The sequence below is a fragment of the Phaseolus vulgaris genome, chromosome 7 (assembly GCF_051622355.1).
Source record: "Phaseolus vulgaris cultivar YP4 chromosome 7, ASM5162235v1, whole genome shotgun sequence".
Taxonomy (NCBI): domain Eukaryota; kingdom Viridiplantae; phylum Streptophyta; class Magnoliopsida; order Fabales; family Fabaceae; genus Phaseolus; species Phaseolus vulgaris.
The window spans coordinates 55919640-55932210 of record NC_143504.1 but is presented as its reverse complement, the minus strand read 5'-3'; the positions used below and the strand labels follow the sequence as shown (position 1 = coordinate 55932210).

Sequence of the window (12571 nt, the reverse complement as noted above, 5' to 3'; positions counted from 1 at the left end):
AAAAAAAAATCTATAAAGATGAAACTAAATACAAAAATCTATTATTTAACACTTTGAAGTATGTTTGCAAAACAGTTTTAGTAAGGTTTAATAAGAATTATTTTGTAAGAAATTTATTGTCTTGCAATTAATTGTGAAGAATTTCTGGAAGTGATTTATGAATATGGATTGTTGAGTGTCCCATGGTTTGTTCCAACATACATTAATAATGCCAAAAGGAAAATAGAACAAAAAAAAAAGAGTAAAGAAATTAGTGAATGACAGTCTGTATATTCCTAGATTAGGACCCTTAAATGCCTTATATCCACAAACATAACTCTAACAACATTATAATATTAACTTCCCACAACAATAATTCTCCTCTTCTTTTCTTAGAATTATCAAAACCATACAATAATTATTATCTTTATTAATAAATTCATCCTATTAAACCTATTATTTCCAAAATAGTTCAAATTTATTTTCGGTAATCAATATTTGATAAATATGTTATTTTGGCTATTACCTTTGAATTCATACTATTCACTTGCTATATTTATATATATTTACATACTATACTCGCAAAACTAACTATTAATTTAAAAGTAATATTAAATATTGGGAACAAATTAACATATTTACTAAATATGGAATAAATTATAAATAAAAAAAAATCATCTTTTTAGTACGTTGAAGATCGTATCAGAACTATTTCGAACCTATCCTAACGATTTCGAACTTTTCCTAACGATTTCGAACTTATCTTAACGAGTATTTGTTGGGTTTATCACGCTACCACCATCCCCAATCCCCACAATCCCCACGTTTATGCTTTATAAGATGTGTGAATACAAAAACAAGATTACTTGGGAACAAATTTACAAAGTGTTTTGTGTGAAAAAGAGTAAAAAAAAAATGGAAGATATGAAATTTAATATGATGAATTTTGGAAATAGCAAGAAGTGTATGGAAATCCCTATGTGCAAGGACCTATGACAGAGCTTGAAGGGAACATGAGAAAGGGAGGATCCCAGGCATAGGAGAAGTTAACAGTGTCAAAACCCTTCATGGGATTTCCACTGATAAGGAGACAACTATCACCTTCCATGGAAAGAATTGAAGGGTCAATACTTTCTGAGCTCTGAAACCCTTTGCATGATAACTTTATCTCACTCTGTTGGCAAGAACAATTGTTGATCACACTCACGTTCCACTCTGGCTGGCCCCCTATTTCCCTACCACTTCTGCTTGTTCCTATGTTGATGTTGTTCAAGGAACAGTCACAAGAACCTGAAAATGGAAAAGATCATGGTGGAATTGGAAAAGGGTTTGATGGAATTGGGTAGGAATAGAGAAAAAATTGGAGAAGTGAAAGAAGATAGATACCTTTGATGATGATGATGATAAGGGTGAGGAAGAAGATGGAAGTGAGGGAGTTGAAGGTTGTTGTTGTTGCCATGTCTTTGCTCATTGATTGACTCTTATGGCTTTGGTTGTATGAACAAATGCCAAACACCTCTCTATGTTTCAACAATATAAAGCCAACCAAGTGGGTTGGGCCGAATTGGTCAAAATTGCTTTTCATCAAAAATATAAAATTGAGTTCAAATTTTGACTCTGGATTAATTATATAGACATGTGAGTAGGATTTCATTAGGCTGTTCCAAAGGATTTAACTTGGAAGTAAAAATCCCTAAAAGTAGGGTGGTCTTGATTAGAATAGAATCAAAAATTCAACCTCAATCCAAATAATTCCAAACAATTAAATAAAAATTTGTTATGATACGGTCAATATAGTCTCACCTCAATTCAATTCAAGATCAAAATAGTTTAAATACATCTTTCTCTTTTAATTCATCGAGATATCTTCAATTCAATTCAAGATCAAAAGTAATTTAAATACATCTTTCTTTTTTAATCCATCGAAATATCTTTTAAAAACAAAATCAGAGTTAAAATCTCAAAAACGAATATATTTTCTAGAAATAATACTTTAAAATTTTGTAGATATAAATTTAAATAAATGGACTGGATTTGAATTTAAATTCATATTTAAAAAATTAATTTATATTTTCATTAATTAATTTTATATCAATTTCAAAATTGGTATATTTTTTCAAAATCAATTTTAAATCCATTTTTTTATATTATTTTAGAAAAAAAAATAGATTGAAAATTTATTAAATCTTTTGATATTTCAAAATTTACAATTAATTAATAATTTTAAAAAAATACCTTTTTTATATTAGATACATGTTTTCTTTTTAATATATGAGATACATGTTTTATATAGAGCTAGATACATTTCTTGACTTTGAGTATGTGTCACTTCCTAATAAAAGTAATAGTGTATTCCTTTAAGAGTTTGTTGAGAGAAGAAAACATAAATATAAAATTTTAAAATATGTTTTTTTTTATTCTCTCACTAAATCAAATAAATGTAATAAATGATATTATGGAAAAAGTGAGTATAGATATACATGTGTGTCTTATTGGTATATGTCGAATCATATATTTTTATATTTTAGAGTTAACTTTCTCTTTTAGTTATATTGACCAGAAATAACAATTGAAACTACTAGTTAGCACTTAAGGACAAACAAATATAATAAAAAGAAATAATGAATAATCATGAATTACATACATATTGCATTAATCCAAACCTAATTATAACTAACTGCATAATCAAATAATAAAAAGCTTAACTAATTAAATAATAAATTTAACAATAATCTAATTATAATAATGAAGAGACACTGATATTCAAAAGACAGAAATAATAACTAGAGTATGAAAAAGAGACGTGACAAAAGTCAACAATTTTTTAAGTAAAAGTCTTAAAAATTTACTTTCTTTTCTCTTTATTATTTTCCTTCATAAATTCATTATTAAGAGCTTTTTTACTTATGTGAAATTTTTTTATCATATTTATTTTATTAAAGTAAAATTGAGTTGTCGAATCATGGGTATGAACATACTTATATATTGAATTATTTATTTCTTATTTATATTAAATTATTTATTTCTTATTTATATTGAATTATTTATTTCTGGTTTATATTCACAAAGTTATAAAAAATGATCTAGCAAAATTTAATTCTGCCATCCTTAGAGAAATAGTTCTTATCAAGAAAATAGAAAACACTTCTATATTACTCCTAAATAATATTTAATGAAATTCTAATTTTAATTTATTAAGATATTTTGATGTTAAGATATAGTTTAATATCTATTTCAACGCACTAATTAATTCACTATGTTTTAATATTTTAGAAATTAAATACGTTTATTTTTTAAAATTTATTGATAAAAAATAATTTTATTCATAGGTCACATTAACACAACTCAAGGGATTTACTTTCATTACCTTATAATACATAATATAAAATTATATCTATTATATATATATTTTGATTCACATTGTTAAAAGTCGATATCAAAAGTATTTTATATACATTTTTCTTCTTTGATTTAGAGAGACATCTTGTAAGAAAAAAACTGTGATGGAGTTTCAAACTCTAAAACAGACAATTAGGTGATTTCACTGATATTATCTCAATGGATTTGAAGTTGAAATTAGGTGATTTGGTACCTTTAATTACTTATTTTTTTATCATATTAAACAAAATTGTCTAATTATACGCAATTATTGTACGTTATTGTACGATATTATATGCAATTAATTTAATAATGATAAAATCTTATGATTAATGAATTCCTACATAATTAGCTTATAATATGGAGAGAGAAATTCTCTATACCATAATAAAGACATATTCATTTTTCTTACCATCTTCTATATAATTTTCTTATATATAAAAAATCAAAACTCGTATATAAAAAAAATATAGATCTCACACCAAAATATTTATTTTCCATTTCTAAAGAAAATATACAAAGGATAACAAAAATTTAATAAATACAATTGCACCTTTGGGATTTCAACAAATTTAAACAAAACTATTATATTATATTTAATTTCTATTTTTAAATATTTATGTTGTTTTATAAATATATTATTATATTTTTTCTTTCACTTTTTATTTTATTTTATTTTTTTTGCTTTTTTATAAAAAAACTAAGTTATTATCTAACTTCTAAAAATATTTTCTCTTTTACCTTTTTTTTTTTCTGAAACCATGTGGTTCCTTCATATGCTAATTTATGGAACCACACATAACATATATGGAGGACTTACTTATTGGTTTTAGGTAGAAACTTTACAAAGTTTGAATCTTATAGAAGGAAAAAGGAAATCAAAACTTAACCACCAAGCAATCTTTTTAAGTTTTGGCACTGTTCAGTTGCTTTCGTTATATATGTCATCACACCTACATTTTCCTTTCGTACTTATCTTAACTTTTTATATTTCTTTCTAATAATGCTACTAATATGAAAATATTGATTAGATTAATGACTAGTTATCATAGAAAAAAATCTAACTTTCTACTTTTATATCTCACTTATCACAATATTTGAGCTTGAAAATCTGATTAATAATTTCTCTTAAACTATAATATTTTTACAAATTGTTGTGTTATATATATCCTATATAGAATATTTAATTTATTTTAATTTTTAAGTTTCAATTTCTTATTTCTTTGAAATACAATTACTTACATTTATTAATTTTGATTTGAATTTTGAATCTTAATACACTGTACCAAATATTAAATATATGTCATTTTTTTATTATAGAGTAAACCTTTTTTCATGATTATTGGATTTTTAATATATTGTAATTTGAATTTAATTTTTTAACCATATCACTATAAGAAAATTCACTATATTTATATATATCTATATCTATACATATATATATATTATTTTGTTTAAAACACCTACTTTTATTATTCAAATCAATCTCATTGTTATGCAAAAACGAAAAGACGATGAAAATATACAACCTATAAGTGTGATTGACGTGAATTAAATCGGTAGGAATTTAAAATTAGTAAGAAAACATAAATTGATACAAACTATAATATACTCAGAGTGTTTTTTATGTTATACCATCAAATAATTGATGTTATTTTTTATTTAAAATAAAAGTTTTCCAATTCATAACAAATCACAAATTTATGTCAAACATTTAATTGATTAATATTTAATTAAAAAAATTATATCTATTTTTCGTCACTTAATAACTGGTGATAAAAAGTGAGTAGTTAATTAATTTTAAAATTCTTACAAATTTCTCTCATTCATTATCCTATGTTCTAAAAGTTACGACCACTATGTTTGTTTCATTGACACACTTCATTTTAAATTAATTTAAGTTAATTATAATTTTCATTATAAATAAATTAATATAATTAGTGTGATATACTTAGTTATACATTTTATATTTAACTTGTATTAGCGATTGATTAATTAAGAGTTTGTTAGCAAGAAAGTACCTTATGTATTATTACATATAAAGAAAAGGTAAAGTGGTCCAAAACTCACTTTGAGTCACTTAGATTGAATCATAATAACTAATCCATTAAAAGAAATTCACCTAATTATAAATTTCATATTTATTTAATTTTTTTAATTCACTATGCATAATGTGAAAATTTAGAAATTTTTAAGTTGATAAACAAAAAAAATAACTAAAATGAAAATTTGAAGTTAATAAGAATTAAAGAATAATTCACCTATCTATAACCTGACTTACCTGTTTTGAATTATAATGGATCGATGAACTTACTCAAAATAATAATTTAATTATAAAATATATTTATTTTTAATTTAAAATTTTAATTTATTGTGTATCATGTAAAAATCAGAAATATTAAAGTGGATAAAAAATAATACTAAAACTAAGATTTGAAGTTGATAAAAATTACATAACGAGTTGATATTAGTTTTTAATTTACCAACCATATATCATATATTATATGAAAAATCTGATTTTAATTATGAAATCTTAATCTTCATTTACCATATACATTTTTAAAAGATAATTTTTTTAAAAGTAATTGTTTCAATTTTAAATGGTTGAAGTCAATATTTTAAATATTGAATATTAACTAAGTCGAGTTGAATTTTTTACTAATATAATATTAATTTTTTTAACCTAAGTAGCATACAGTGTTTAATATTTACAAAGATAGTGTAATTGACTATTTATAACTGAAATTTGGTTTTTGGAAAGTTAAATTTTGGTTTTGGTTTTCGCATCTCAAACCAGTAAATAAGTCGAAATTCAGTTTTCCATGAATCGAATTTAGTTTTATTTTTTTAAAATGTTAATTTAAATATAGTAATTATTTCAAGTATTATGACAATACAGCATAATAAAATTCACGCTTAACTGAATTATATCCATGTTATTTCAATTAAATTAATGTTATTAGAGTTTGTGGTAGTTTCTTTCAATACACCTTTTAACTCTTGATAATGTATAATGGGAAGGTTCACACGACTGAGACCATGTCTCGGATTCGGTCATCATGTCGATCAATACACACTATCAGTTATGCCTAAGCAGAATTAATTAGTCTAATCAACAATCAAGAACTAGGTAATGCATTTCTAAACATGACCTAGCTCTCTAACTTAGCCCAATAAGAAAGGTCTGTCAAAGTCATATAATAGCACAAATTTCAAGAATTAGGTATGTCATTATACAGTACTGAACTTACCGAGCATCGATTACTAAATCTGACTTGAGCATCGGAGTGCCTTCTGCAGGTACCATCCGAGTCTGGACTACGTGAAGACCGAGAAGTAGGGTGAACGGAGGAGAGGAAGGAGCTTATTGAAGAGGAACTAAAGTACATATCGACCGACCAACCAATAAAGCAGAGGAGTACTTTCAATAGTTCTCTAGGCCTCAACCCCGTTCGAGAACAATTGGTGTTCGAGAACAATTGGCACACACCGTGAGACCGAGAGAATTTGCGTGAAGAAGAAAGTATATGGCATCAACCCGAAACATGGTTAGCAAGAGGATGTCTGAAGCTGAGCAGATGACATTATTAATGTCTCTGCAGAGAAAGATGGCTGAGATGAATAGAAGGAAGGAGGAGATCACTCGAAAGAATGAGGATGAGATCTAGCTCTCCAAAAGGAGAATGAAGAAATGAAAAGGAAGTATGTAGAGGGGTGACCATATGTTGGACCAATCAATCTTGTCGGTAGGTCATTCACCACCTCCACCGGCCCCAAGACGGTTAAGGAGCCGAAGAAAAAGATCCATACCTAAGAGGTGGACAGCGAGTCATATCTGAACAAGTCAGCCCCTACGATCGGTACCCTGGACTCGGTCCACCGACACCCTTTTACCGATTCCATTATCAGTGTACCACTGCTAGAGAAGTGGAAAGACTTCAATAGGAATTCCTATGATGGAATGACCGACCCGGATGAGCACATGGACCCAAGCGTCAGTACCCAGTCGGGTCATAACGAGACACCAACATAGCATCTCAATGCTGTCCTGGAATAGGTCCTCCTTAGGAACAACACTGAGTATCTCCAGAGTCGCTGGGGGCAAAACGACCTGGACTGCCTTTGAAAATTGTAAGACACCCCCTAAAAGAGATAGAAGGGACTTTGAAGCCTCGACGGTGGATGGATGATTGACATCATCAGTCGACGGAGGAGAGTCTATGTTAATGGGGGAGGGACGAGGAGGAGGAGGCATGGTGCGAGGAGAACGTGTGATGGTGGCTATGTTGCTTGCCTCCCTCAGCCTTTTCCTACCTTTACTAGAAGGAGTCAAGGGATCAACACCATGGACCGAAGAGTTGTTGAAAGCCATGGTTTCTATGTAAGTTTTTAAGACATGAATAAACATAAATTGAACACATACAATAATGTTCTCATATAGATCTTATCATATTATGATTCTCACACAATCATACAATCAACAAGGAATAGACACTTACCTTGATCCATGAGTGATCCTAATTAAGTAGTTACTTTATCTCCTTCTTCCCAATCTATCTCTTAGCAATTCCGTTCTTGTCACACACTTCCGTGATGGTTAACAGTGAAACAACTATTATTTGCAGAGACAGAACCATATAACCTTTAGTACCCAATCTCCATCAGATGTAGGTTTTCCATTAGGTATATCATCATCATATATATATATATATATATATATATATATATATATATATATATATATATATATATATTTCTCACGTTAACCAATGGGCCTTTTATTCTATTATTATTATTAAATCATATTCGGGCCCAAAGCTCAAACTCTAAGTCATATGAGTTACTTTATAGAAATTAATTTACATAATTTCTTACATTCTATGCTACCTCGACCTCCACCACTTACATGAGCCTTGACGAAGAAGGCATTTACCAAGTTGTCCACCTGAGGAACTCTCCATCGTTTCTACATCAAGAAAAAAAAAACATTAATTAAAAACTAAATAACCAATAGAAAGAAAAACAACCCAAATTCTATGCATTGTTTAGTTAATTATTTTCAATTATTACGTAAATTAATCATTATACTTCAATAAATATATAATATATAATATAAAACAAATTCTATTTGACAACTATTCCATATCAATTTTCAGTTCTCTAATTTTTCTAATTTTAAAATTTATTTTTTTTCATTTTATTCCTTATTAATGACTTTTACTTTTATCATAAAATTCATAACGTAAAATTATTTTTAATAATTATTTTTAATTAATTATCATCTCTTTATATTAGTAAATTTCTTCATCATTCAAAAAATTAAGTATCCTATACATAATCATTAAAATGTGTAACAATTAAAGTTTATATTCTTTATTTACTTAAACAAACCAAATTAATATCTGTTTTATTTAAATCATTTTTTATTATTTATTTTATTGTTCACCAATATATAATTTAAATTACATTTAAAAAAATTCTGTCCTTTTTTAAAATAATTATTACATTCACTCACATTTTGATTATTATATATATTTGGTTCAAAATTATTTGGCGGAGTGGGAGAATAAAAATAATTGAACAGTGATGATCAAGATAAACCAGATCCAACAAATTATGCCGACCTATTTTAAATAAACTTTAAAGCAAAAAATAAATAGTTATGATTCAATTTTCAAAGCATGTAAAATAATAACAGTAACAATTTGATCTCCAAACTTTACTATACAATTAAATGACAATTTAACCTTTAAAATGTCAAGTTAATCCTTAAAAAAACATGAGTACAAAGTGAAAGTGTAATCACCATTTAACCTGTTTTTTCCTCTCTTATCCAAAAGGTACAATCTTGATAAAAGCTTTCTTTCTTTTATACTGAAATTGGCACAAACTTATCATCCAAAAGATGCAATCTGCTTTGGGAAAAACTCAATCACCAACAATTGAAACATCCTCACACACTACCAAATAAGTATCATTTCACATCCAACACAAACACAACATGATTTTATCTTTCACCCACCATACCAAGGTCCCTTCAAATCATCATTATACACATAATTTTTCCATTCCACCAAAACATTCTTTCAATGTTTTAACTTTGATTTCTCATCTACTCTAAAATAGAGCCAAATCTTAATCCTCCAGAAGTTTTCTTAGAAGGAAAATGGTGATAGAGATAAATACTTGGAATTGAGGTTGAACTAAAAAAAATACTCTTTAAGTATTTTTGTATTAAATAGTAAATATTTTTATTAAAAATATATAGAAAAAACTGATTAAGATGTATCTTACTTTTTTTTTTATATAGAATTTATTTAGAATTGACCTGGAAAATATACTTCAACAATCAAATAAATATTCTATATTAAAAGTATACAGTAAAAATTGATCGTATCTTACTTAACGGACTTATTTATATATAGTATTTATATAATTATAGATATTTATTGTGTATTAAATATTAGTGTTAATTGATTTTTATCATTATTCCTAATTTATCAAGAGATAGATATAGATATATTGGTATATTTAGAAAATGTGTTTAATAAATAATATCTTTCACTATTAATACGTGTTTGTTATATATTAATACGTAGCGTATGCATGTGAGGGACATGAAGAAGAAAATGACCAGCTTCAAAAACACGATCATACAGTCTCATCTCAACATAATTACTTAACATAACACCATCACGATTCATACTCTGAACCAAAAAAACACAAAACTCCTTCATAACCCAGTAAAACACTCCCTAACTGAGTAACTAGAAACCCAGATTTTGATTATTATTATCACAGAAGAGAAAGAAAGAGAGAAAAAAAAAACATTGAAAAAATCTAATCAGCACCTCCATCATAAGTCTGAAGAGCCTCCCCAGTCAACCTGCAAATCCTCCACTCGTTCAAGATATCAGCACCCATCTCTTCATAAAACCTAATCGCGTTCACATTCCAATCGTGCACCACCCATTCCACCCTCCCGCACCCCATCTTCACGGCATGTCTCGCCACCGCCGACAGCAGCATTCTCCCAAACCCCTTTCTCCTGTAACACTCCCTCACGAACAAGTCCTCCACGTAAAACCCCGGCTTCCCCAGAACGGTGGAGTAGTTCGGGAAAAACAACACAAACCCCACAACCGTAACATCATCCATGCTCTTGAACGTCTCCCGCTCGGGGTCCTCCAAGGGGACCCTCAGATTCACCAACTTAGTCAGGGGTGTGAAGAAGGGGTTGGAGTCCAAGGTTGAAACAGCGAAGGGGTTGGGAGAAGCTTCTAGAAGGAAGATGGTGAAGGAGTGGAATGGCTGGGTGGTTGGGGAGAAAAGGGTGGCCGCCAGGGAGGACTCCGTGGCGGAGAAGAGGTGGGTCAGGCGTTCGAAGACGGCCATCTGGTGGATCAGTTTGTGGATGTGGGGAACGTCGGAGGGGGTGGCCAGACGGATGCGCGTGAAGATAGGGGTGGTTTCCGGTAATGATGTGGCGGGCTCCGGAGTCGGAGGCGGCGCTGCGGCGGCCATTGGTTGAGGTCCGGTGATGAAAGAGTGTTTTTGGTTTTCGTGAGTTCTAGTTAGCGGTTTTTTTTATAAATGGATGAAGAGAGACAAACTATTATGGTTTTTATAAGAAAAATCATACAACCTTAAGTTTCGAGTTTAAGATTTTGATTTGAAGATGATGTCATCATATTTTTTATCATTTTTTATGGTTTACTCATTATTCATGTCTCTTAATGTATGGTCTAAAAATTGCCCATGATTAAACCAACTTTCATTTTAGGAAAAAAATCTAATAGGAATTCAAGTATAAGTTGAAAGTTCAATGTTAACTAAAAATAGTAATATATTAGAAAAAAAAAGCTCACAAACATACAATCTTAAAGTTTTTTTTTTGAAAGTGGTGTCATGTCGTTTCATAAAAGTAACTTATGACTCATTAGTTTTTGAATTTTTCCAATTATTTTCCTAGAAAATCCAATATTGATAGGTCCATAAGTCCCAAATTCAAAATTTGAATAATTATTTATTTTAAATAAGCATGTGGACAATTAGCTTTATGACAATTAACTTTCCTTTATGATCCTTACTTCTCATCGTACTTTGGAAGTTATATTCTAAGCATTCGAATATAAATAATTTTTTAATCATTTTCCATCAACACTCTTTTGTAATGGAATATAATAAATGATTGAACATTCTTCATTAGTCAATATTTTTTGTTTCAATAAGAGTATTTTCTTGCTTTCATTCATATTTCGTAGCATTAGAAATAAAAAAAATGAAATATTAAAATATAAATAAATTTAAAACAATAAAACATTAGTAACTTACCAAGAAGAAAATTAGTTTCTATTACTTCTAAGTCTATTTCCATATTCACGTCTACACTTAACATTAAAATAACAAAAAAACAATATTCATATAGATAAAATGAATCAAAAGGTAAAAGTAATTTCTACTTTCATATCTCACTTATCACAAGATTTGAGCTTGAAAATTTTATTAATAATTTCTCTTAAACTATAATAATTTTAGAAATTGTTGTGTTATATATCCTATATTAAATATTAAATTTATTTTAATTTTTAACTTTCAATTTCTTATTTCGTTGAAATACAATTACTTACATTTATTATTTTTTATTTGAATTTTGAATATTAATACACTGTACCAAATTAAATATGTCTTTTTTTATTATAAAGTAAACCGTTTTTTATGATTATTGGAATTTGAATTTAATTTTTTAACCATGTCACTATAAGAAAATTCACTATATTTCTATATATGTGTATATATATTATTTTGTTTTGTTTAAAACACCTACTTTTATTTATTCAAACCAATCACATTGTTATGCAAAAACGAAAAGACGATGAAAATTACAACTATAAGTGTGATTGACGTGAATTAAATCGGCAGGAATTTAAAATTAGTAAGAAAACATAAATTGATACAAACTATAATATACTCAGAGTATTTTTAATGTTATACCATCAAATAATTGATGTCATTTTTGTTTTAAAATAAAAAAAAATCAAATTCATAACAAATCACAAATTTATGTCAAACATTTAATTGATTAATATTTAATTAACAAAATTTTATATCTATTTTTGGTCGCTTAATAACTGGTGATAAAAAAAGTGAGTAGTTAATTAATTTTAAAATTCTTAAAAATTTCTCTCATTCATTATCCAATGTTCTAAATGTT

General features: G+C 27.7%; 2 protein-coding genes across 2 annotated transcripts; both read right to left on the bottom strand.

Annotated features, from left to right (window-relative positions):
- Nucleotides 1–824: 824 nt before the first annotated feature.
- On the bottom strand, nucleotides 825–1508 carry LOC137828343 (TPD1 protein homolog 1B). The gene is made up of 2 exons (XM_068634866.2): nucleotides 1366–1508; nucleotides 825–1269 (listed from the first exon to the last, which is right to left on the bottom strand). The coding sequence occupies exons 1-2, from the start codon at nucleotides 1448–1450 to the stop codon at nucleotides 956–958; spliced, it is 399 nt and encodes a 132-aa protein (XP_068490967.1). The 5' UTR covers nucleotides 1451–1508; the 3' UTR covers nucleotides 825–955.
- An 8479-nt stretch (nucleotides 1509–9987) lies between these two features.
- On the bottom strand, nucleotides 9988–10960 carry LOC137828342 (GCN5-related N-acetyltransferase 8). The gene has a single exon (XM_068634865.2). The coding sequence runs from the start codon at nucleotides 10879–10881 to the stop codon at nucleotides 10198–10200; it is 684 nt and encodes a 227-aa protein (XP_068490966.2). The 5' UTR covers nucleotides 10882–10960; the 3' UTR covers nucleotides 9988–10197.
- Between the last annotated feature and the right edge of the window lie 1611 nt (nucleotides 10961–12571).